Below are 27,455 nucleotides of genomic sequence, written 5' to 3' on the forward strand. Positions count from 1 at the left end.
GACCTTTTTTTAGATTCGATATGCTCAAGATTATTAATTGGTGCCATGAACCCAATGGCAAAAGGTTTGAGGGCTTATATTAATATACTGTAATTCATCTCTAGGCTTCACAAGGATTTAGAATTACACTTGAATTTAGAGGAAGAATCATAAAGTCATTAAACATTACCCCTCTTAGCAAAAGCTCAAATGATTTCTTGAAAAATCTCTTCACTTTGTTTAGTTCTTGTTTCTCATTTATTCATTTTAGGATCTACATACACGTACAATTTTATTTTATTTTCCCATGACCCCACAAAACAAATGCACAATCACACTCACAGGTGTAGGTATAGAAAAGACTTGACAAACAACATGACTTTGAAAAAACTCTTCACATTGGTTAATCCTCCCTTAAAATTGATTATTCAATTTAGCCTCCATAAACCTACATGAACATCAATTATATCCACTATCCTAACACTCAACAATCCATACTAATCAATTGACCAAAAGCTTGAGTGTTGACTTTAAGACTTGAGAAGCACATACAAAACACATATATACATGGATAGGTCTTGCAATCAACCATGCCCATTCTTATGTTGTAGCTCCACTTAATTCTCCATCATTATATATATATATATATATATATCCAAAAAAAACTCTTTCCATTAGTTATAAAAATTTACAGATGAGAGTATTATATACAGATTCCATCATTGTGTTCATTCATTCTTATACACTTCCTCAATAATAAAACAAAATTATTAATCGTCGAGTGATGTATTTATGACACCTTTGGCAATATACTTTCCTTCATATATTGTTATTTAAAATTTGTATTTAAGTATCTCATATCATTATAACCACTCTATCCCGAGGACAAGCCCTATCACAAATATTCATTCTTCTCATTGTTTGAATTTTTTCCTAAAATTTATCAATTGTGCATTTTAAAGTCTTACTACAACAAGTCTCCAAAGCAGGGTGATAAGGGGGGTGATTAAATATTTGGACAGAAACTCAAACTAATAGAGTTTCAAACATGAGAATATATTTTAGAAGTATCAAAGCTCATGTTAGTTGCATAATCTTGAACAAGATTGAGCTATTGAAGCATTCCAATTGTATAGTTCTAGCTAGAAGCATGTAGCCATATTAACTCATTAGTTGCATGAAAAGTTGATTATAGTAGTCCCAAAGTATAGCCTTAGTTAAAAAGGTATTACAAAATTTTGAGAAGCTAGAGGCCTTGTCTCTTTTACTGCTCTCATGTGTTATGCATTGTGTTTTATTCGACTTCTTTCAGATATTGTACATCTCTAGGTATCTTCATCTTGAAAATAACCGCAAAAAGCTTCCACTTTGAATTAGCAAGCAAAATTTGATCGTTTTGGGTGAAGTAATTGGCCTAGAGTTCGAGGGTTTAATCATTGACTTTGCTCATAAAGACAAGATGCCTCCTCCATGAATCATGCATGAGTCCAAGTGTGTATAATCATGTGGACAAGATGCCTCCCCATCAATCATACATTAACCATATAACAAAGTGTCATTCATACCAAATGAACATATGAAATTTTATTATTATTCAAAGTAATTTATTATGCCATGTATCAAGATACTAATTATTGTTTCGATCACAGGTAATGAAAGCTTCAAATGTGCCTATGAACACGATCATAAGTGGCACTCAACTTCAATTCCTCATATCAACATTGCAATATATTTCTAACACAAGATGTGGTTGGTTGGAACTTGTTATTGCCTTTTTGTACACAAGGGATCAACTACTCTAGGGCACTACCAACAACCACTTATTATACACGAATCAAGATAATTATGCCTTTCCCATTGACATTATTAACTTATTCATAATGTGGGAGCCTATTACAAACTAGTGAAATTTTAGAGATATTATTTTCTGTAAAAACCTATAAAGTACTCTTCTCAATTGCATCATGGCAAAAACATCAAACTACAGAGATTATAAAGAAATATACTGTACAACTCAGATGTTAAAAGGTTTGTTTTATTAAAATTTATTTATCGGTTCATAATTATTGCAGCTTTTTTTAATGGTAGACTTTTTTCAGGCAATTTGTCAACGAGGAAACAATTTTATCAACATAATGGCAACTTACACATCATGAATTAAAAAAAGCTCATTTTTGTTGGAACATTTCTATCCTACGTATGCAAAAGATTCTTTTGAGAATTTCACAGATTTTTTAACAAGAATTGGTTTGAATTCCTGTTGAATATCATGATGAACTAGTTTTATGAAGAGAACATAAAAATACTTGAGATCAGGGCACATTTTCGAATGCCACATTTTCATATTTTTGATCAAAAGTACATCCTTATTGATGATGGCCATGGATGTACCTCGAATGACAACAATATTATTCTTGTACACATTATTAAATCAAGTATCATGAAAAATGCCTTCTCAACCAACTCAATGAGTTCACTTTTAGCTATGCATATGAATTTATGAAAATTTTGCTGTATGTAGAGAAACATTTGATAGATACATGGTTAGAACTTAGAATCATGGAATATGAATTAAATTTTTTTTAGTTAGCAAAAATCTAAACATTGTGTTTCCGGTTTCCATGAGCATGGACCAATGGCGAAAAATTCAATCTCCCCTCTTTGAGATGTTTTTCCACACACAACAGCTTGTGGTGAATCCCAAATGTATAGAATCTGTCACCTCAAACATCTAGTAGTAGATCAAATCATTCTGAATCACCAAAGAGCAAATTGTGATAGGTCCTTATCCTCACATTCGAACTTGGGTGTTTAGGGTTTAATATATGAACAGTACAACCTCATGTGTCAGGTAGTAGAAGAATCGAAGCACTGTGAATCACCTAGCAATGAAACTGTTGAAAGCATGGCTATTGCAGCAGTTTCTACTCTCAACCGACGAGGTCCGAGGCCAACTGGAAGAGCACCAGCTTCAGCCAATGCTTGTTTCTCATTATCGGTAAAATCTTCCAAGACCAAAAAGAGTATTATATACAATCAATCAAAGTTTCTGTGGAAATTTTATAGTTTTATGAGCAAAATATTCAAGGCCTAAAGATGAGATCACACACTACTTGCAGCACCTCTTATCTGTGAATGTATCAAAAAATTATGAAATATGAAATACTATGATGATATATGGTGTATGACTTATGACATGCATACAAACCTGATTGTGTCTGGCATGCAATGCAGGATCTTGTATGGTGTGATATGGCATGTTTAAGATTTTAAGTTTTATAAAAATGGTGTACAAAATGTATTAAGATGCCATGTAATCATTCTACGATTGATGAGTATTTAACAAATAAAAATAAAAACTAAAGAAGTCATGGCCAATCCGTGATGGCTATTATGCATTTCCCTAACTAAGTATGCATGCAATAGAAAATGGATGTGAGAGAATTTTGACATCAATGGAAATAACAAAAGATACCTCCTTCAGGTCCAATAAATAGCAATCCATTCCAATCCATTTTAATGCTTGGAAACGCTTTTACAAGAGGAGTAGCGTATGCATCTGCCATCATAATAATCTCGAACGAGGAACTCTACATTTCCAAACAAGAATCGTAATCACATTATCAATTTGCTTTGTCCACAAAAAATGCACACAAGTTCACTTAAAAGTTCAATATGTTTTATTCACTAATAAATTAAGAGATTTGATAGACCTCACTTCTTTCAGAAGTGCACTCAAATGTGTTGGACTCTTCAAATCCATTGAGTGCAGTCTTTGACCTAGAAAAAATTAGAATACCAACATATGTAAGGATTCAATTGTTAAGGCAATGGTCCACGGCTACTATTTCAAATACAATGAGAAATCATGCATTTATTTTGGTGGAAAACACCAAACTACCCCTGATTTGTTGGGTACATGCCACAATACTTCTAATTTTTCAAACAACACCAGGATACCCAGTACAAAGAGGGGGTATTCTGGCGCTGTTTCAAGTCTTGAGGTTATTCTGGTAAATAACTAAAAGTTTAAGGGTATTTTGAGGTTTTTTATCTTTATTTCAGTATAAAACTCTGATATGGTATAATTTATAACTTTTTACTTAGTCATTACTAATTACTAAAGTTTTCCAATGTAGCGAAGAGTACATTGTTTGGTAGCAGCCACAACCATACGAGTCCAACGATTACTGCGGCCTTCACTGGCAACAGGAGACCTCTCTGATAACAATGGTATAACACTCTTTGCACCTAATTCCTAACAAAAGTTTTAGTTAGGGAAGGGTATCTACTACATAATGTCAAGATTCATTGATAATAAAATCTTATCATTGGCAATCTTTTGCATCAAAAACTTTGGAACAACTTACAGTGCATTTCTCAACAAGCCAATCAGCCCTCCCACCTTTCAATGATCCTGTAGGTGCATAACACTACCTGGAGTTAAGTAATTAGAAAGCGTTAAGGAAAACAGCAAACGTTGTAAGAATTCAATCATGACTAAGTTTATGTAAAGGAACCTATGAGAAAGATGGGTAACAATTTTAACACAATCAAACATCTCATTTTGTAAAACTGAGACAATTAGCATTAATATAGAAAAAACATTCAGAGTGACATATATATGTCAACAACATACGCCCAACATTGTGCTTGTGAAGTCAATACAAATCTTCTAAGAGGCATGATGGGTGTCTTTCTGTCTCATTCATATGTGTGTATACATGAGAGACCGAATCTGGTATTTGGCAAGAGGATGGACACATGGTGAGACTTGGATTCCTTCAATTTTATGACTTTGAGGCTATAACCACCAAGTCAACAGCCACATGATAGAGAGATAGATTATTAACATCGATGAGCGACTGAATATGAACATGGGATTTGACTATAAGAGAGAGGTAAATGGGGGGGGGAAGAGAGAGAAGGAAAGAATAAGTAACACTTTGAGAATATATAACTCACCAAATGCAGCAGCTACATGCCAAAATGGTCCAACAGGTGAAAGGTAGCACGTGTCTCTAGTAGTCTCAACATCTATGGTGGTACGCCCCACTCTTGCAATAATTGCTTCCACAATACCACCTTTCCCATCAAAGAGCTCCAATCTTCAACACATTCAATTAATACAACCATCACAACATGCATTACAACAGAACATTAACAAATAGAATTGATCTTATTCATTTAACATACAGGATTAGAGAAATACTTATCATTTACATTGAGCCGCAAGACCTTGGACATGTGACAAAACTCATCTCCTTGGATTGGAATTAGTGTTCCCTATTCATCAACCAATAAAAAAAATGCTGATTCATAACTTTAAATGATTGATGTCGGATAACATTTAGAAGATGCATATTTGATTGCATAAAATATTTTCAAAAGGAGAATATTAGGTAGATGCTACCTTAAGCAACAGGTTTCAAATACTCACCACTATAAGGTATCAATGAGTTTAAACTTAAGGTATATTGACCAAAGACAAATGCATTTTGTTTTTTTTTCCCTGTGTGGTGGGCTAACCATACAAAGGAAGTCCACACCCAGAAAAAAAAAAATGTTTTTCACGTTGATGGTCAAAGTGAATCCACCCATCCTGAGTAAAAGTTTTTTTTTTCTTTTAACGCATAAATTTCAAATGGCTGGCCACGTATTCCGATTGCCTCGCCTAACGCAACATGGATAGACCAGACTTAGATTGTGAGCACAAAGAAAGAGATGTTCTACCTGCATGGAGGGAAGCTTGTCGACAAAGAAACGAGGGAGGCCGCCTTTTGCTTTGTCTGGGGAAGCAGAAGAGCAGCAGATACTCCTCTTGACGAGGATCTCCTCCAGGTGCTGCTTATTCTTCAAAGCGGGGAGTGTGAGGGAAGGAGGTAGTAGTAGTAGCCTTCTGCTTCTGAAGAGGAGAGGAAACATGGGTAGGGCATGTGATGCAGAGACGACTAGACTTGATTTTGATATGGAAGCCATGGATGGATGTATGGATGGAGATACTACTCCATATATGCCTTACACAGTCAAAATGGGGCCCTTCATTAAATCCTCTTATAAACCCTGTTCTCCATTTAGTACTCTGTTTCTTCTTCTTCTTCTTCTTCTTCTTCTTCACCTTTGGTTTATTTATCTGCTTGCTGCCTTTGGGTTGTGGAGACCGTGAGTGATTCACTAGTACAAAAGCCTCAAAAAGGATCAAATTGTTACTATGTTACTTAGTTTGCGTGATCCGACGTGAAAATAAACAAAGCATGGGCCATGTTGCCGACCTGACCTAATATGAAACAACACCCTGTAGTAGTCTTGAGACTTGAACCCCAAACAACATCGCAAACTCCAACATTCATCGTCTATAATCTCAAACCTTTCCATCATTCGAAAGCTCGAAGAATCTGTAATAAAGAAATTGGTGAAGATGTCTAATAGTTTCATATGATGTATGAAGACAACGCTTTCACTCCCATATTTTTTTTACCTTGCAATGCTCACAATTCTTTTCCTTTTAGTGAATGTGCTCACTTTGATCCTTGACAATTACCATGTAGATCACTCTAGTGCTTTCTTCTTTACAAATAGGAATTGTTCTAGTAAGAAAATGTAGAATTATAATAGATCGAAACATCAAACTACATCACGATAACCACATAAATTTAAAAAACTTTCGTTTGCAAATTTCAAAACACAACTCAAACTCTTTCAAACAGTAGAGTGCAAACCCTAACCTACCAATGAATACAATGATTAGCAGTGTGTATAATTTGGTAATATCTTATGCAATGTGATAGACACAATCTAAAAGGTAACAAAGAAATCAAAGATGATTCAAAGAAGGTGTATGAACAACCAAGCTTGGAATCCCATGATGTCATCCTACACAATTACAAATATTCCCAATCTAAATCATACGCATCATGTTTTGTCTAAAGCCAACTACTCATTACTTGATGCAAGTATTAGAAACAATGGCCTAAGCCAACACAACAAAACTTAATGACATTTTGTATATTCCCGATTATGTAATGCCCTTATTGTTTTGCTCATTTATATTTGCTTCTTACCTCTTGTGCATGTGTGCGCCCTTATTGTTTTGCTCATTTATATTTGCTTCTTACCTCTTGTGCATGTGTGCGCGTGCATGAGAGAAAGAGGCTTTTTAAGATCCACAAGAAGCCTCAAAGTTCAAACAATCTATAAGGCTTGGCCTCGCCCATGGTGAGTATTGAACTTCGGTTCTTTGAAATTATGACTACGATGTTATTGTATAAACCACCACATAGTTTACTAGTGCTCTATGATCAAAATATTAAATTCTTAATGCATGTAGTGGAATAATTTTGAAAATAGTTTACGAACATGAAGTGGATAACTAACTATTGGGTATAAAAGATGATGGTTCCCTTCTAATGTCATAACCATGCAGCACAATATGATTCAATTTTAGTTTCTATGAGGCAACCACCATTATTTATTCCCAATGGTCAACTCGAACACTAACAAAAACAAGTGATTTTTTTTATTTTTTATTTTTCATAAATCAATGTTTGTTATTAAAACAAGATGATAATACAACCCTTGCTATCTTCACTACTTCATAATTAGTGATAGTGCTAGGGAAACCCTCTCAACTCTTGCAAAACTAGATGACATACCTCTATCTCCTCTTAGGCAAACATCCCCATACAATATAGTTGTGAAAATTGCCAAATCCACTTCCCTTTCATCCTACAAAGTTATTGTGTTACCCCATGAATTCCATCAAACAAGAACCCATTTCCCATGGTCCAATTAAACCACATCCCCCAATAACTAAGGTAGTCAAACACAACCTTATATGATTGATTTATTACTATTCCTTCAACAGATTATTTAGCAACAATGTGACACAATTTACAATCATCATGAAGCACTATTCAACTTCAGCTCTCCACAAAATAACAATAGTTGGGAGAACTTTTTTCATACAACTTGCCTCTTCAAGCCATTTCAAAGAAAAAAGCATAATTTGATTTGATGGAACTAGGGTTTACAATATTTTTGCTTAATTTCACTTTCAAGTTTCCATGTAATTTAGTATAAACAAAAGGCATAATTTTCTCATTGAATATACACATAAATTATCCCCAAATATTATATACACATTTTGAATGCCCTCAATTTCTTCTTAAGAAAACATAGGACAACAAAAGTCAACAAAAGCCATAATACACTAACAGGGCATTGGATTTGCCCTTTTGCCTTTAGGGTTACATGTATATAAAAGTAATGCAAAAATCACTAAGGTTTGATTAAAACTTGATCTTTATGCCCATGGTTCTCAATAAACCCATCAACACAACTAGAACCAGAAGGTATGCAATCAATATACCGTAAGCCATGCTCGTCGACACAAATAAAGTGTCCACATTCAAATTGACCAATCCCGTTAGCACGTTCGCCTTTCACTCAAACAACAAGCAATATATACATATATCAGATCTTAATATTTTTATAACTTTTAGATCTTTAGCATATAGCATGTGAGCCTAGATATTTTCAGTTCTTATTTTTTAAATTTGTATTTTTCTAATATTTACATATAGGCGAATATATACATCTCTTGACTTACCAAAAGGAAAGTTGCCAACATGTTCTCAGTAAAAATATCTTCAAGAATAAGTTGTCCAACTCCACCACCAGGAATTAATTCAGATAACGCTAACACTCCAAGTCCCTGCAAAAACAATAAAATGATGTCTTTAACTTATATTATTCACCTTCTGAATTTTTTTCTTTTCTGGATATAAATCCCTTTATCTACACATTTGATTACAAGTACCGCCTCAATCACAATCTCATATCGGAAAATTCGTTCACTGTCAATTCAGGTTAATATTACTTTAGGTGAACATAAACCTTTAGGTGATCTACTGACAATTACCTCAAGGTTTATAGCGAGTGTAAACATGACATAAGTTAGGTTGCACTGCATAAAACAAAATAAAGTATTGTAAGGAAATATCACTGAATCAAAGAGTTTAGGGTAGGTCCAGGAAAACCTCAAATTTAAAATATTTTGAAATATTTGAGACAAGTGATCAAATAGCAGTTATTTTCCCAGAATGTTCTTTCTTTGTTCTGTGTTACCATTCGGCGAGAGATTCTTTCGACAAAATAATTGGAGAGTAATGCCAATATCCTGTGAAAATCCCCAAACAATATATGTATTGCTTGAAAAGCTGATTCAAAATACCAATAAACAAAGAGATTTCACTGAGTAAAAGTAACTATTTTACCAGAACAGCGCAGTAAGATTCCAGATCTTTGACACATAACTGAAAGACAATCTTCCATTCTCTTTCACAGGATTTTCTTTTGGTTTGAAAATGTAATATCCCAGTTGTACACCAACAAGATATAGACCCCAGTATCCTGCACGGTCAAGCGTATAATAATATATATTGAATCTTAATATAGGCTCCATCATCATATAAAAAATACCATTCTTCATTTACTACAGAATGTGAAACTGAATTATTGTTCGCTTATGCCTCAAACTTACCAAACAAGCTGAATATGCCTTCTTTGTTTTGACTGAAGAGATTAACTCCTCTTTTTGTAGAATTGATGTACTCATTCAGACCACAGAGCAATAGAACTTGATAGACTGTCCATTGGGACGACAGATTATTACTTTGTGGAAACATTTACTTGATATTAAACAATAATAATTTCAGCTTCAAATAAGTCAAAAGGGGATATTTATTATACCAAACAATACAAATGCTCCAAGCATCCCACAAAGATAAGGTGGAATTTGAACCAAATTTGTCAAAAGAGCCACAGCTGATAGTGTAAAAAAGAAGTTCCAATGCACTCCATACTCTCCCACATGAACCTACCATAACATCAATTTCATTCACTTATATTAAACAAAAAGCACCCTAAATACGGGTGTAGAGATCGTGTTTATGCCTCATAATCTCAGGATATAATCAAGGATATCATGCCAAACTAAAGTAAACAATGGTTTTCAGACCATGCAAAGAGTTCTTATCAAATCATGGCAATTAGCTTTCCTTGATTTAAATGATAATGGTGGCATTTTTTGACTCAAAGTAGCCATGTGTTCTAATATTTTAATCTTTAGCCCAATGCAATGCCACAATATTTATTACAACCTTGAGTTTGTTCTACATACCTGGTAGTCAACCCCTCGAGTAAGGCATAACCTTGCAAAGCCCATAAACAATAATGGGCATATACTTCGAAAAATACTAGCACGCTCCTTCCTGTGGCACATACAGCACCATTACCCATATTATAGATTTAATAGTTATTTGATACTTCATTGTTTTCTCAGTATCATTTGAAAGAATATTGACTACAACCAGAAAATGAACTGTTTTAGTACCCCTGTAAGATACCGCGTGCTTGTCTTGAGACCAATGCATTGACAACTACAAATGATCCAACGCCAATATCCATCTGCAGAAAAGGTAAATGGAACAGATTTAATGAAGAAAAACTAAATGTTTAGACATGCATCAGACAACAAATTTCAATATACAAAAACAAGAATGGTAGTGTGAATCAAAAACATTTACCAAACCACTTCCATATGTCTCTGCTTTGGCATATCGCCTTGGGAAAATATTGAAATCCACGGCAAGGATAGATACGCATGTCAACAGCATCTGGCAGAATAAGAGTTCCTATGAAACATAAGGTTCAACCACCAGATTTTGGAAAGATACATTATGCATTGATGCTTCTTCATACGTACTACTACAAATCGATAAGATGAAACAAACTGTAATCGAGATGACTTGAATTCTTTCTTCTTATAAAATGGGATATTAGATGTTTGTGACCGGCTCCTGTGAAAAATATTTACACTTCGATCAAAAGGAAGACAACTTACATTCACAATAATTACGTGTCATAATGACATTGATCATAGCTTCACAAGAGGATAGACAAAATAGGAATTCAATCTTATAGATGGAAATGTTTAAAAAGAAATGGAAACATGTGCATGGATTTCATCTAAGAAAAAAAGAAAGAAAATATACTGAGTATGTATTTAGAATCAAATTCCCATTTATTGCACATATCAGTTCTCCTTCTAGAGCCAAACAATTCTATATGTATTTTGCTATTTTGCTATATTCGTCCATTTTTTGTAACTTAATTTACATGCTAATCTTACTTCTTTTATCCTATGTGATAAATGCTCTTGAGTTTTGGTAGCTTGTGCATGAAAGCAAAGTAGAAGCCATGTAAAGAAAATATGCAAATGTATGATAATCAGTATCAGATGTTGTACGATAACAGTTATTAGAATAGAATTTGACTCTTTACCTCAATATCCAAAAGATAATTGAAATTGTGCAGAAAATGACTCCCATAATTAGATAGACTCTGTCAGCAAGAATCTGAAAAGAAGCAATCAAATTAATAGAAACCATTATATGCATTGAAGAGGTGCTCAAATAAACAATAAAAAATGAAGACAATGAAAGTAAGCACTTACAGTTATAACAGTTAAAGTAGGAATAACAACAATTAGAAAATCAAGGGATAAATCCTGAAGGCAAGCGATCCAGGTCTGGGAGGAGCATTCAGATCCTACAAGATTTTACAGAATAAATACAAGTCTATGAGGATGAAGCAAAGCATGGAAAGTTATCTTGAAAGTCTCGTGCATACCAAGTTATATAATACACTCCTACTTTCCAATTCCCAAAAATATTTATGCAAAATAAGGCATATTGGTTCCAGGTTTGATCCAAAAAAATCACCTATTAGTTCAACATCCAAATAAGTTAAATCTTCAGGTATAGCTACAACAAAATAATCCTTGATTTTTGAATGATAAACAAAGAGCACAGCAGTTAGATCAATGCAATTTATTTCTTATCATACCAAAAATATGCTGAACTCAAATTCAACAAGCACCCCGTGGCTGGTGAGTACTTTGCAAAGCAAAGTTCTTTCTGGGAGATTACTATGAAGTTATGGGGTAATCTCTTTACCATTTCAAGTTGAACCATGGCTTATGCTACAGATCCTCAAAATAAATGTATGGCTATATTGACTCCATCAAGTTTGTTGATGGGTGATAACCAGATCACATGTTTACAAATAAAATTAAACAAGAGTGTATTTTGGAAGGTTATCATTAAAACAAGTTCATGTTCGCAATCATTGCAATATTCTCTCCTCGACAATAAATAAATAAATAAATAAATACCTCATTTTTAATTAGGTTTTTAATACAACATAACAGCAAACGCCTTTTTTATGAGATTGGCTTCTAATACAGCCTATATTGAAATATCTCATTATCTATCTGTACTTGTAACACCCTTAGTGTATCGAAATTTTTTGCATGGCTTCTCCTATGACTCATAGGAATTAGTGTGTCGAAATTTAGATCACCCAAAGAGTAGTAAAAAAAGTACCACCAAACAAATGTAGATTTCCTCATTAGAACAATCACAAATACTAAACTCTATCCTATAAATCATATCCAGGTATTCAATAACATTTTCTGCTTCGTTGAAATCAAGAATACCAAGTATTGTGGATGCATCAACTCACCATCTCTGAAAAGCATCAGACTCCACTTACGTAAAAGCAAGAATGCCTGTAAAAAAATATAAAGTAGATGCTCTATTAAATATAGCACATATCACAACTGCAGAAGTTAGTAACTAATTTTAATTATGATGGTATGCCATATGTTTCTGAAATAAACCACATTAATTCTAATACTCCAGCTATCCTTCAGAAGCATTAAAAAATACATGCAATCTATCACAAAATCAGGGGTGCATACTCACAGGAAAAATAGCTGAAAGAGCAGCAATTTCTGACATGGTCGTTCCTGTTAAGTCGCTTACAAATCTGGATATGACAAGCAGAAATTACAAACAATTTCGAAAATTCATGCAAATCTTATCTATTTATAAACTTAAATATGGTTGGGCTTACTGTTCTTTGAGTTGTTTATACGTGATTGGATCCATTTCAACACTTTGATGCATTTGACTCATGATTATATGTCACTCAAATTTGGGCCTGTATGCACCCACATTAACTATGTAGCTGTTCAGAGTATATAATTACATCGAGTATCCATCCATTACAGTTTTATTACTAAATCTGACCAGGAAAATTAGCAAAACTATTTTTTTATTCATTATAGACTATCCATAAGAGTGGACCACGCAAATTCCTTTATCCCTTCTAATCGGAAGGTCTTTGTTTTCATGGCTTGTGATCTTTTTTGATTTGAAATCATTTAATGGAAACTGTGAAACCTCTAGAAATTTCCATTTTTGTTAGGTTTGTGCTGCGCAAAGAATGAATATACTGCTCGTCAAAGGTTATGAGACTTATTTTTCATTCCAAGTTTATTGTAATCCACATATTTTTTCTTGGTTCTATACCAACACTAACCAAGTCATGTTTGGCCTCTCGCAAACCTTTTTGCCACTTCATAGGGTGTACCGTGTAATAATTATTTTTCATTCTAAGATAATTTTAATCCACTTATTTCCTTTGATTCTTCACCATCCTTTAGAAAATTTCTATCGCATGGACCATTATAAACGACAATGTAATTGAAAATTTATTTGCATCTTCCTTCTATCGTAGAATTTATTTGCAAGTTTCTCAGCATTTGTCCAAAACATTGGTTTGCTGGTGAAATCTGGGTCCATGAACCGGTTTTGCTTAATGCTCATATCTGTCCTTACAACAAGAAAAATGAATTAGAAAAGAGCAAGAGCATTTGAAAATTGATGGTTCCACCTGGACCATGGCCTTGTACTCTTTTCATCGTCAAACCGATGGCATATTCCACACATTAGAACTACAGGCAGCATTTTCAAAGCTTTTCACATCCACCCATGGGGAACATCCTCAGGTAGACAAAACCGATCCTCTACAACCAGCACTCTCGGGGCCGGTTCCCATACATATATACCTGAAGAATCTAGGAAGGCATTTTGATCCAACACTCTTCAAACCACATCATCCCAAACATGTTCATAGGTAGATGGGTACTCTAGGTATGCATCTTATGCTTGCATAGGAATGCTTTTTGATCTAGCACTATCGAGGATATCCACACTTGATACACCCATGTGGAACATCCTCAGATAGACAGACCCTGTAGATATGAACCACATGCTTGTATATCTGATGCATATAGAATTGCGCTTACTTCTAACACTCCCGTGATTCTTCTCACAATGTCCACCCATGTGGAGCTTCGTACATTCTAGACATGCATCTTCTTATTTAGATTCTTGAATTTTTTGGGCTATGCACACCACATCCACCCCATGTTAAACATCCTTAGACAGACCCACAGGCTGGCTAATATATGTATCGGATACTTTTATACATGACACATTTAGGAGAGAAATTCGATGCTGCCATGATCCGGGATCTTTAGATCTGAGTCATGCATGTAGCCTTGGACAAAAAGACAAGCAAGACCTTTCTAACAGGACGCCACTATTCTTTGGCATAAAATGTGAAGATACGATCAAAAGAATGTATTTATTGTTTTGCAACCGGTTTCGTACCATAAAATGTGAAGATACGTGATTAATAAAAGATCAGATTTTTGTTGATGTTTTAGCACTATTTGCATACCATAAAATGTAGAGATAAAAAGCAATCAAACAGATTTGGAGGGCACCAAGAAACGAGAATTCTCGATTTCCATTGATCTTAATTAAACTGACGATGTAAGGAGGAGAGGAGAGATGGAAATACATACCAGGAAAGGCATGGGACGAATGGCCATCGCCATTATTTGAAGACCTCCCGTTCCGTTGCAGAGAGACCAAAAGGGAAGGGGAGGGCCAAGAACATGGTGGATGAGATGAGTAGCAGCAGGGGCGGGGGCGGGGTGCTGTGTTAAGCTAATGATAGTAATTAGTGATTATAATTTGCGCGTGGCAGAACTAAAATCTTTACCTAAACGTAATTAACATGGAACAAGATTAAGATTAATAATAGGACAAGAATGAAAGAACAAACACAAACTACAAGAATTATGTATGTAATTGCGCTCCTATAAGAAATATAATGATTTCTCGCCCCAACAAAGAAATTAACCCCACATTGGTAGTAACGTGTGTGTGTGTGTGTGTGTGTGTGTGTGTGTGGTGAGTTCATCGACACTACTACGTCTAATCAACGGTTGAAAATCCCTTGCCGTTTTTATCACGAGTTCATACACGATGACACTATGTTAGTTAATCGACGACAGTCTCATAGGGTCGAAGTGCTCATTAAGGTCAGTTAATCATGAGTCATGACTATCATTATTGTCAATAATCAACTCGACTAGTGAAGGATGATGTTACAGAGGGAAATAAACGGGCATCGAAGGGTCAAACGTAGATCCCCGTCAGATGTTCAATTTTGCGCCACAATTTTGACATATAACCTCCACATGCACCGCACCCTAGGGTCTATATATTTTATACATAAGTATAACACACAAACACATTGCATGCAAAAGCACGACGTGAGTGGGTTGCCTCTTTGTTTTCTGAGGAATAATAATACATAACCCACTATAACGGGTCGGGGAAGTTTGACAATTTCAAGAGCAAGTGTTGATCTTTTTTTTTGGGGGGGGGGGGGTATGTGTTTGTGGAATAATAATATGCATAGTATGAACCATATGAACCATTCGTGAATGTTCCAATCATTCGCATAAGAAAAACACCCTCAAAGAATGATAAATACCATACGTTTGGATTAACTATTTATTATGAGGTAAATAAGCTTTAAAAATGGAAAAAAAACAAAAAACAAATCTATAAAAATGGGGAAAAAACTAACAGAAGAATGTTTGAATAACATTCGCATTCTCTTTCCAACGTAGGAAAACGAATGTTATGCTAGATGAACTCGAATTTTACGTACTGTGATATGTATAGGGAGGAGGGCTCTACAGCTTCATCACTAAGCAAAATTGCCATAGAAAAAGAATACAATTGAAGATTTTGGATCCTAACCAAATTTCATTCAAATAGCTTTTCTGTACATATAAATGTGTGTGTGTGTGTGTGTGTGTGTGTGTGTCTTGCTTTGGAGAGGCCTACAAATCTGCAGGATAAAGCATAGAAGGTGAGAAAGGAGATCATGCCTTGGTGAGGTGTCCATAAGCCTGCAGAGTTAAGCACTGTAGCTGAGATGGAGATGAAGACGTTGCCATTCACAACCTAAAGCGTGTACAATCTTATTATGGCGGCGGATATGAGAATCAGAATTTGGAATATGAAAGCAGAACTTCTTCTTTTGTCACATTTGGCTTTTGGGATGTTTGTGATGCATATTCGATTCTGATGAGTACTGAGTTGAAATCTTATATTCTACCAAGTTCCGATATACATACAGCAGGGTTCTGAAATTACGAGCGCATCTTTTTATCAGGGCAGAGAGAAGAAACATGGACGACCTTCTCTTGAGATAGATTGTTGTATTTCAGTGCAGTCAGGTGTGGATTTCTCGAATGTATCGATATTAGATTCCAGGTAAGCGTTAAAATCCTACTTTGTCAGAGTGAATTATCCCACTAGAAGAAGCTCAAATACTCACCGCTGGCTTGAAGTACTGATCCGTAGAGATAGTTATGCCTTGTACCTAGCGTTAGCTTAAAGAAAATGTCACATAGCAAAAGCCCAGTCTTTTACTTTCTTTGGGGGGATCTCTGGGTTATGGGATTGGGATTTCTCCTTGCATGTAACTGTAACGCCATTGATACTTGATCAAATTATTTTAAATAAGAAATTAGGAAAAACGTTGAGCAGTTTCACCATCTGAAAATAGTTTCAAAATAAGGTATTAACATAGAAACCTATTCAGTTTTACAATATATATTAAGGAAAGGAGTCTTGATACAAATTTCCTGGTCATTGGAAATTATCCTGATCTCCAACTGTTTGTTTGGACCGTGCAAAGGCATTTGGGATTGTATATCAGAAGAATAAGGACGTACGAACTGGAAAGTAGAGCAGTATTGCCGGAGAGGTACTAAACGTTCATTAGCAGTCCTATTTAAAACACATGGAGCCAATGGGACACTCAAGAACCAAACAAATTCAAGATTATAGGCCATGTTAGATGTCACACTCATTAAACTTATCAAACTTATCTTGAAGTAGAATTGATACACCAGGTTAGATGTCACACTAGTCAAAGGTCTTAAACTTATTTTTAAGTAGAATTCAGACACTATGTTATGTGCCACACTAGTTAAAGGTTCCAAATTTGACGTATTCACAGTGATGAACATGGGACATGCTTTTCTCGTCAGTATCTAGTCACTTCTATCATGATTCCAAATAAGCAAAGCATCAGTCTCCATTTGATTATTGTTGAATTGTTTAATCATGTGTCCAACTACCCTTTGAAGTAACAAACTCTCTTTAATTTTTGGATTCCAGTAGAAATCTAATACATCATTCGCTCTTCCTCACTTAGGTTTCTCATTGTCATTCTCATGTGTGGTTCCTGTGATGTAGAAGATGAAATCATTTTCTTGTTGGCATATGGGCTTCTTTTAAGAACAATTAGTTATTATTATTAAATATAGAGATGTATCATATCACCTGCTCACACTAAGCTGCTCATATCTGTAAACATAATAGGCTGATTTTGGATTCCAGTAGAAAGCTAATGCCTTGTTCTTCGTCACTTAGGTTTCTCGTTGTCATTCTCATGTGTAGTTCTCGTGGGGCACCTAATGCCCCTCATCTACTTACTAGTCTTTTAAAAAGTTGTAAATAATGGAAGTTTATTATTAATTATCCATAGGAAAGTTACAAGCCTTCAATGCCTATGGATACCTAGGTCAAAACCTTTGATGGATACAAGCAAAGCTAGCTTATAAATAAGAAAGTGTGTTCTTAATTATTTGGAGAAGCATTCAACCACTGATGTACAAACAACAATAGAGAGAGCAGTGTTTTAGCATCAATAACGTCCACCCGTCTTCCTATAGTGGATGGCAGTTAGTGTTTTATCATCCTGTGTAAAAACACCAATGAACAATATTAATAATCGGTATTAGTGCATGAGAAAACTATTCAAAATTCAATCAACCGTTATCTAAGTTTGCTAACACAATGTACATCTCATAATTTAGAAGTGGACCTTAAATTTGAAAATTTTAAAGGTGGTTTTCCAAGGCAAGTACAAAATTGCATTAAACTCGGGTTTTCCACCCTTAAGCTTCACATACCTGCAAGGCACCATCATCAACTATTGCATATAATACCCAATGGTCTCCTGTTTCCATTCTGCTTTCAACTGTGCATTCCATCCATGATATCTAAACAAATACAGACAAGTACATCAGTTCTAAAAAAATAATCATAATACTTTCACCTTGACAAATAAAATCAAGATATAAATTGAGATTTTACAGCATCTGACAGGATTCGTCCACCGTTTTTTGATTCCTTGGTATTTAATTCCCCGTAGCGAGGTTCTCCAGGCTTAAATGGCTTCAACAGTTGTTTGGTAATGGGAGCAACTTTTCCTTGGCCAAGGACATTAAGAACAAACTTTCCACCAGGTAGCAACAGACTCTCTACAGCTCTTTCTTTTGCAACCTGACCAAAACATCAGAGCTGTTTATGAGTCAAAAGGTGGAAATTCTCAAAGCAATTCTCAAACTGTGTATATAACAATGCCCAAATATATATGTAAACATTGGTCAAATGTCTACGTACCAAAAATCCAATGAAATGCAACAATGACCAAATGTCTATGTTACAACGATCAGCTGTGTATGTAACAATGTTCAAAAACTTATGTTGCATGTAAGCAGTTCAAAACCCTACATAACTTGTAACAATGCTCAAATTTAAATGTAGCAAATAACAATGCACAAATGTGTATGCATGTAACAAGTAACAATGCTGTGTATGCTGCAATGGTCAAATGCATATGTAGTAATATTCAGTGTATGTAAAATTTCTCAAATGCGTGTGGACAAAGCTCAAAAGTGAATGAAATAATGCCAGAAAATGTCCATGTAACAATGCTCGATTATGAATGTAATAATGCCTAGAAATATCTGTGTAAAGGAAAAGTCTCACTAATACATTGTTGTATAAGTCTCACTATGTTAGCAAAAGGAACTTTAGCTGAAAGTGTCATAAGCTATTTGACAGCATTCTCGCCTCTGAGAATAATACGAGAAAGTGCGTAGTTCTTGCTCTCCAGTCAATGGCAAACATTGGTGAAATGTATCTGTAGCAAATGCTCAACGTGATCTAACAATGCTTGAATGTGAATGTAATGCTGCTGAAAAACGTCCAAGTAACAAAGCTCAAATGTGTATGTAAAATGTAAAAATGGTCAAATGTGTGTGACAATGTCTACAATGTTGATGTAGAGATGTGCATACCGCGATTGTCAGACCTGGAGGAACAAAACTTGCTTGGCTAACCCATGAGGCCAACATTGCACTTTCTGCATCACCCTCCTTGGCAGAGACAACACAAAGAGAACCAACCACTCTACCCACTGCCTGAGATTAATGTCACAAGAAATACAAAATCAAGATTTCACCTATATGCAAGGAAAATGAACTCACACAACTACTAAATTACCCCTCGATGTGCTAACTCTTGTAGAGATAATTACTTTATAAAATGACTACTATAATTCACCATTCTACATTTCAAACTATGTATAGTTTATCCTTCTTTAGTTGCAGTGACTCTCTGCTAGTATTACCAGATGGAGATACTGACAAAGTGAAAATAGATAGTGCAAATACTAACAGAATATAAACAAAAGTTATTGGGTCATTTCTTACCTGTTCAACATCTGATGCTGATGTGAATTGAGGAGATGTCTTGTTTCTCTCTTTGGACTTAGATTTCTTCACATATTGTGCTAGATCTGTGCCACTTTCCTCACAAACTTGTAGCATGGATTCTGTGGGCTAATAATTTGCAAACGATGAAACCCAGCCAACAACATTTTAATTTCCATCATGCAGATAAGGCTCTTAATAGGAAATAACCATCATCCATGACACAAATTTGCATTAATTTCTCTAGAATGATGTCTGCACTTGCCTTAAATTTGCAGCGAATTGTTGGAAATGCAAAGGAAAACCCAGCATCCTTAAGGCGCTGCTCTATCTCATCGACTGCTTCTCCACTCCATCCAAATGAACCAAACACTCCACATGGTTTACTCCTAGCATTGTCATTCCTAAGAATGATACCTAAAGTATCCTGTAATTAAAAAGCTAAAAATAAATATAATCTAATCTACAATGTGCAAACTCTACCAGGATATTGATCTAATAAATAAGGTAAACTCCAAAGTATCCCTGAGTTTTTCTATATTCCATCAAATCCTCCCAAGTTTTCATTACTTCCCAAAATGCCCTCCGGTCAACCCTCTCTTAAGCAATTATATGCTATATTTAAAAATTTATATGTTCAACTCAACCGCTTCTTCTCAATTGTCTGTGCTATTTGAGCTATTATATGGTCAAGTTATCTCCTTTTTCTCTCTGTGGGGTGTTTCAGAGTTTTTCCTAGTAAATATTCTCTTGTATTGAGTATTGTACATATATATACCTGAATAGGTGTGGGCATATGACCACCTAAGGTAGGACTCCCTATCACAAATCCACAACAGCGTTGCATCAAAGAAGAAACCTCGGCACTGGTGCTTTGTTCTGCATTCAAACTCTCTACCACTACACCTGCTTTTGATATGCCTCGGCTGAGATAATTATCCAAAGAAGTTACTTTTCTCTCTTGATGGTTATATTTTATCATGAATAAAGCATAAAGTTTATTCCATACCTGATTGCCTGAGCAAGAGCAGCTGTGTTCCCATATGCTGAAGCGTATATGACTGCAATTGTAGCCTCTTCAGCCTGTTTTAGTCTCTGTTTTGTCCACTGCAAGAACACAATGGTGTCATTAACACAATAAGATCAACTTGTCTCAAATGTGAACAAGAAAATGATCTTAGTAAACTTCATCAAATGCTGTTAAAACTGATATTTCCATCATTTCCACTGTATCTACAGCCTAGATATGACATTGAACTGATGTATAAATGATAAACGTTTATGAGTTTCATCTCTTGGTCTACAGAACCAATAATAGAAAAATTGTAGAGCTCAAGATCTTTCAAGTTGTTCAAAATGGTGATCCTATGTTAGAAAAATGGGAGACATAGAATGTGACAGTTGTATGGGAAGGCGATTAGATTATCTGCTTGTATCTGGATATTAGTTAGATTAACGTGTGAATCTGAATTTTAAGCTGCAAGTATAATGGCCAGATAAAGACAAACAGGGAAAAGTGTGAGAAATTAGGAAAAGCTGTATTGATCCTGACAGTTATGGTGATAGTTATCATGGAAACCTCTACCATCTCTTCAGTTTCTAGTCAATGGATGCAGTTTGACTCGCTTTGGTTTCTTTTCTGTTTTACTTTGCAGAAAAATTATGGTTTATATTAGCTTGATTTTTCATGAAATATGTCTGTTGATACCTCTTATGGTACTCATGTCTAACATAAATACATTTTACCCCTTATGACATGACTTTGTGTTTGATGGGAATTTATTTTGAACTGTGATTGCCATTCACTTGTCAATCACATTCTTTTGCTCATTTACACCAGGTCACGAATTCTGGGAACTTTCACTGTTTTAAGTACAACCATAATTTTGAAAAAGCTTTCCATGATAACGTCTCCTAGCTAAAAAACCATCCCTCTAGAGAAAGGATGGATAAATAAAATATGGCTTATGAAACAATGTTGCTTTGCATTATTTGTAAGAGAACAAAGAGAAATACATTTATATTACCAGTCGATATTCTCGAACAAGCTCGGTGATTGTGGATCGAACAATGGGCCCATGGATAGGACATAATGCTGATGTGACAAGCAACCCCTCTGACTTGAGATCCTTCGCAAAAGTGGTTGCTGTGCCCAAAGGCAGATTCAGAGCTGTAAATACATTTGCGACTATATATCTAAAGTCTGCCTGAAAAAGTAATAGTGCCACACATTAAGGTCGTTTCAAAACAAGTCGTCAATATCAAAGAAAATTGTTCAAAATACACTTGCCTTAATAATGTCAATTCCTGTCTTTCCTGAATAGGTAGGTTTAGAGAATTGCGAAACTATTGATAATTTATCTAATGCAGCCCCAGCCTACATTTGGGGCAAAGGAAGATTGTATTAATACTTTAGCAAAATTCATATGACTGCAAAAAGACACCAAACATTAAGAATAAAAATTAAACGTGCTTAGCTAATGAGATTCTCTGGTACCTTGAGCAGTTCTACCAATTTAGTTATACTGATTTTGGTTTTGTTATTTTCAAAAATGAGACAACAAGTTTAAGATGTAATCTCTTGTTTGGTGTCATAGGACATTTTGCCCTCTCATTGGTAATGAAATATGAAGAGCAATGATGCTTCAAAATGTTCTTGCTAAACTCAAGAGAACATGGAGGGAATTTGTTCAAGGACAACTATACAACCATAACAGCTCATCAACAAAGAACCATTATGACTTTCTTTAGCTCCATCACTCCTCATGCTACAAGTCAATCAAGGGCTACATAAGTGGGGTCTCCACTAAGACAATAAAAAACAGTTATAATAAATAGGGCAATAGAAATGTGCCGTGCAAGTTGGTCATGGTTATCTGAACCATGGCCCCATCACCCTTGACATTGAGAAATAAAGACAGTTATTAACTAGCACCAAAGGAATTTTCCTCTCTTTGAAGATCTCTCCGGATTGGAGAGGCCCTATTAGAGATTTTCTGAAGGAAGAAGTTTCAATCTATCTTACTCAGAATAAGTGCTTCGATAACTAGGTTCATTAGTATCCTATGTTTAGTCTTTTTTGGGGGGTTTGTTATTCACAAAGACAAGACGTCATTTTAAGATGTAATCTCCAGTCTTATACACCATTTTGGCCTCTTGAAACACTTTAGAGTTTTTTCTTTACTCTCTCTGTCTAATTCTTCTAAAGGATATTTTATTAAAAATAGTATAAGTAGTTTACGAAATGTGCTGAACAATGTGACATGTGCACTACCAAAAAGATAATGAAAAAGGCACAAAAGCAATCGATGGATCATAAGAGCACAAATGATTATGTTACGTAGTGGTGCTATGCCTTCAATCTTTGAATGTGACAAATGCCAAGTGTACAAAGTACCAATACAGATGGAAGTCAAATACAGAATTATAATGTGGTGAAGATGCAATTGGACCGCATTTAAGGAAAACAATTATTGAGGCCCAGATTGACAAAAGTTCAAGAATAGATGTATAATTTCTACAGGAAATAGTAGTCCATTTCACTTGAAAATGATACCTGACGAGGTACTGGTGAGAGCATGCAATCATAAAAATACCTCCAATCTTCACCATAGGAATCCCAACCACCCAGATCAAAGAAATTGCTACTGCACACGTGAGAGCTGGAAAAAAGAAAACCAGAGCACATTTATTGATTTTGTACTAGAAAATTCAAAATAAAATATGTATCTACAATGACTCCAAAGTTTGAATAATGACTCTGAACAATGAATGGAATACCTGAATAGCTTATGTGTGAAAAGCAATTGCGTTACTGGGTCATATGTGCACATTCCATCAGGCCACCTTGGTGTTGGAGTCAGAATAAACTCAAGTTTGTGACCTAAAAGAAGTATAGACATATTATTCAGCAAAGTGATTAGATAATTATAAGATATTTTCAGAAAAAGTTCTACCTTGCCCCAAATCAAGGTAGTCACCACCTCGGACAACTCGTATCTTTGTTACACGTCCTATTAAATCTTCTGGTATAGTAGAGGATAAAAGTTGAGCAGCTGGATTTGAACAATGGATCTGTATCTGTAAACCTGAATAGATGTTCATATCATACCAAGGAAGTTGAAAAGTTCTTACTTGTTATATATAACCTATGATATAGTAAGAAAGCAAACGATATGCAAATACATACCTTTGTTATCCAAATGTTCCAAAATATTTATCAGACATTTGACCCTCTTAGGACTAATGTGCCCAAGAATTATGTGTTTTACATTGCTAAGGTCCACAACACGCGCTAGCGTATCCAGAAACGGGTCCTTGAAATTCTCATCAGGTACATCTATTAACGCCACTTCTGCTCCTTCTATGATATATGAATTATCAGTGGTTCCTCTCTTTAACCCATACTCTACCTGAAGTTCACATATTTCTTTTTTCATTCCTTTTAACATAGCATAGCATCTAATTCATTGCCAATAGGCACCATATTTGTTTTTTCAAGCATTCATACCTCAAATTTAAGCCTCTCCTGGCTACAGCCCCTTAGGCTTGATGTGTTATTGGTAATCTTTGCTATCTGATACTCGATGTTCTGCAATCAACACATTAACTTTATGTTACAAATAACAAAGACAAGGGAATACGTGTATATTATTTCTCAATGCAAAGCTTAAGGTTTGCCGGAGAAGGATATTGCAACTTAGATTCGAAATGGAGATAAATTTTCATAGAATCCAGCTTACATTTTTTAATGTCTGAGGCTGATCAGGGGGTGTAACTGTGACAGCATTTGCCTTTAAAGTTGAAGCTTGTACTGCAAATCGCTTTGTGCTATTTAAAAAAGTCTTGCAATCTCTCCTATTGAACCCAAACCCTTCCTGTGGCACATGTTTTAAGGAAATATTAGTTGTAAAACTTATCCTGTATGTAATGTTCTCAAAGAAAGAGAAAACGTTGAATGGTGTAAAATTCTACTATGAAATATTGAATGAATACTAAGAACCACAACTACACAAATTTGTGTTCCTGAATTCCCAGTTCATGCCATTTATAACATTTAAACCACGTGTTTCTAGTATCTACATCAGATTGTCCAAAACAAACTTTTAGTAGATGTTTGTTGCTTCTTCATTTTGTGAAAAACAGAGCGGTAAATTAACTGCATCAGTAACCATCAGAACTGCCAAGCAGCTTGATTCTGATGACCCTTGATTCTGATGACGACTATGGGAGAAATTTTGAAAAAAACACAAGAATACCCAAACCGAGGAAATACTAGCATGCCTTCATTCCTCCCCTGCATTTGATGATCATGCAGAAATACCCCCATTTACTACACAAAATGTGAATGAGCTTATGCTATCCATTTACTACATTCACTGAGGTGGAATAAGTCACCTAGAATGTGAGAAAAGACTTCCAAATACACTGAAAATAATAGAAAGTGCACAGAAATTATGGGTCTATGAATTGATCTGTCTACTCAGAAAGCCATATATCTAACATGCATAAAAATTGGGTCTGAAGAGATCACACCTCATAGAACAAATGCAGAGTAATTTTATGTTGTTACTGCAGAAGTGCTCCCCAAGAGAGATACCCAGTGTACAAGTCAGCAATAGACTAGCAGCATACCACATTTAATGAGCATGTGAACAGAACCATAGGCAATGAACTGGTGATTCTGCTAAAAGATCCTTACAAATTCCATAAGATGGATCACAAACCCATTCTAACCACCCCGGACTCACTGGTAAGCCCGCATGCACAGTACCCCTGAAATTGAACAACCCAGTGGCTGATATCAGGGAACTGAATGCGTCTGTGTGTCACAATCACACTGAACACCGCCAAGGAAAATAAGGGAGATACCAGTGTGCAAGTCAGCAATAGACTAGCAGCACACCGCATTTAATGAGCATGTGAACAGAACCATAGGCAATGAACCGGTGATTCTGCTAAAAGACCCTTGCACATTCCATAAGATAGATCACAAACCCATTCTAACCACCCCGGACTCACTGGTAAGTCCGCATGCACAGTGCCCCTGAAATTGAAAAACCTGGTGGCTGATATCAGGGAACTGAATGCATCTGTATGCCACAATCACATTGAACACCGCCACGGAAATGCCGCTCTGAAGAGGTGAGAGACAGAAACTAGCATCCTATAAAATATATCTATTTCTCACATTTCCTGCATATCATATATGTACCATCTTCTAATGAATTGATCAGAAAGTGCCCAAATAGCACATATAATTGGTGGAGGGGTTGACATAGAGAATTTCAGAAACAACAGAAACTTCAGGGCATTTGGAAAAACAACGAAAAGTAAGGGATATTTCAAATTTTCTCCCAGCAATTTTGCATTATTTGAACCGTGTTTCCATCTCAGGGGATTAAGTTTGTGCTTTTACATACATCTGTACATTATGGGATTTAAACCATACTATTTACTTCATTTCCATATTCACTGGGCTCAAATTGTACTTTTCCGTATTTCCATAATTCTTAAGATTGAACCAAACATTCTACCATACTTCTATGAATGCATTTGTTATATAATCAGCAGCATAGAAAAACTTTGGACCACAACCACATATAAGTGATATATGTATGCCTATTCCCAATGCTCCTTTCTTCAATTACATGAAATCTATTTATAAATCCATGTATACTTATGCAACTGGTAGATAGATAAGAAAGAATATCTAGGCACACCATCACATCCTTCAATAACATGAAAAAGTGTATATATTTCTGTGTTTTAGACATTCTGAAACAGGAAAATAAATCATCACTTGCTTGATCTTGGTCAATGTTGCATTTGACTGTGATTGAATTGCTTCATCAAAATGGAAAACAAATCTTTTTATTTTGCAATATTTCTCCGCAACATAAAGGCATGGAAATAGATCATCATGTTTCATCTTCTTGAATGTTGCACTATAATTTTAACACCAATAAATACTATTGAATCGCATCAATAAAATGAAATTTTTAAATAAAACATTAACACACCATTTAAAACATGAAAAAATAAACCGCTGAGGTTTGATCTTCCTTACAATAAGCTCTCATGAATGATTTAAAATGATGGAAAATTACTTTTGGAAGAGTTTCAAATACCTGCAGAGAAAACTTGACGATGGGTCCAGATGAGCAAAAGAGAAGGGAGGAGGAAGAAGAAAGATAAAATGAAGTAGCCATAGCTCATATCTTTCTTCTAGCTTTATCCTGTTGTATATACTATAGACACAGATATATTTTAGCTGTCCATATTCTCAACTCCTCATATTAATTACGCACAAAATCTATTTATATGTATTGTATACCACACAAGTTTTCCCTTCCATTTTCAAAGCAAAGCCGTCGAAACTCCACTTTCGCATGCTCCGATACACATCACGAATGTCGGCTTCGAGATTTCCACGTCTCTATGTTTCCCGGACATCGTTAAATGTACGCTTAGAATTTCCTAGAAACGTGCCTCGACATGCTTATCCCAATTCAAGACTTGCCTTGTTTTCTATGCTAGAGTTAAGTTCGATCCTTGTCGAGGGTCTCGCCTAATCTCGTAGATCACAATTGGTCTTTCGTGGACATTAAAACGATAACTCTCTTTCTAC

At 35.3% G+C, this 27,455-nt stretch overlaps 3 protein-coding genes across 7 annotated transcripts; all 3 read right to left on the reverse strand.

Annotated features, from left to right (window-relative positions):
* Positions 1–2,530: 2,530 nt before the first annotated feature.
* Positions 2,531–5,975, reverse strand: LOC147868629 (methyltransferase). The gene is made up of 8 exons (XM_087321654.1): positions 5,713–5,975; positions 5,192–5,265; positions 4,945–5,087; positions 4,350–4,396; positions 4,129–4,237; positions 3,698–3,759; positions 3,455–3,569; positions 2,531–2,984 (listed from the first exon to the last, which is right to left on the reverse strand). The coding sequence occupies exons 1-8, from the start codon at positions 5,956–5,958 to the stop codon at positions 2,827–2,829; spliced, it is 954 nt and encodes a 317-aa protein (XP_087177780.1). The 5' UTR covers positions 5,959–5,975; the 3' UTR covers positions 2,531–2,826.
* Positions 5,976–8,056: 2,081 nt separating this feature from the next.
* On the reverse strand, positions 8,057–14,977 carry LOC147868630 (uncharacterized protein At4g17910-like). 4 transcript variants are annotated; one of them, XM_087321666.1, is made up of 17 exons: positions 14,759–14,977; positions 12,958–13,044; positions 12,807–12,870; positions 12,565–12,610; positions 11,495–11,589; positions 11,323–11,396; positions 10,745–10,838; positions 10,566–10,655; positions 10,373–10,446; positions 10,160–10,250; positions 9,730–9,856; positions 9,521–9,625; positions 9,255–9,390; positions 9,106–9,157; positions 8,900–8,944; positions 8,588–8,692; positions 8,057–8,417 (listed from the first exon to the last, which is right to left on the reverse strand). In XM_087321666.1, exons 2-17 carry the CDS (start codon positions 13,017–13,019, stop codon positions 8,268–8,270), a joined length of 1,410 nt encoding a protein of 469 aa, XP_087177792.1. In that variant the 5' UTR covers positions 13,020–13,044; positions 14,759–14,977; the 3' UTR covers positions 8,057–8,267. The 4 variants fall into 4 exon arrangements, with proteins under 4 accessions (XP_087177792.1, XP_087177808.1, XP_087177800.1 ...); XM_087321682.1 differs by lacking the exon at positions 14,759–14,977 and adding an exon at positions 14,378–14,395; XM_087321674.1 differs by lacking the exon at positions 14,759–14,977 and adding an exon at positions 13,452–13,620.
* Positions 14,978–17,774: 2,797 nt separating this feature from the next.
* On the reverse strand, positions 17,775–27,124 carry LOC147868631 (uncharacterized). 2 transcript variants are annotated; one of them, XM_087321702.1, is made up of 17 exons: positions 26,956–27,124; positions 24,568–24,702; positions 24,336–24,416; positions 24,015–24,237; positions 23,782–23,913; positions 23,606–23,708; positions 23,382–23,487; positions 22,112–22,202; positions 21,853–22,028; positions 20,835–20,932; positions 20,604–20,751; positions 20,091–20,252; positions 19,826–19,954; positions 19,412–19,534; positions 18,423–18,611; positions 18,239–18,328; positions 17,775–18,024 (listed from the first exon to the last, which is right to left on the reverse strand). In XM_087321702.1, the coding sequence occupies exons 1-17, from the start codon at positions 27,034–27,036 to the stop codon at positions 17,971–17,973; spliced, it is 2,121 nt and encodes a 706-aa protein (XP_087177828.1). In that variant the 5' UTR covers positions 27,037–27,124; the 3' UTR covers positions 17,775–17,970. The 2 variants fall into 2 exon arrangements, 1 of the variants encoding a protein (XP_087177828.1); XR_015529982.1 differs by lacking the exon at positions 17,775–18,024 and having other exon boundaries at positions 19,426–19,534.
* Positions 27,125–27,455: the final 331 nt, after the last annotated feature.

The sequence above is a fragment of the Azolla caroliniana genome, unplaced genomic scaffold, assembly GCF_043228905.1.
Source record: "Azolla caroliniana isolate FFs.n. ecotype wild unplaced genomic scaffold, voAzoCaro1.0.p SCAF_1, whole genome shotgun sequence".
Lineage (NCBI taxonomy): Eukaryota > Viridiplantae > Streptophyta > Polypodiopsida > Salviniales > Salviniaceae > Azolla > Azolla caroliniana.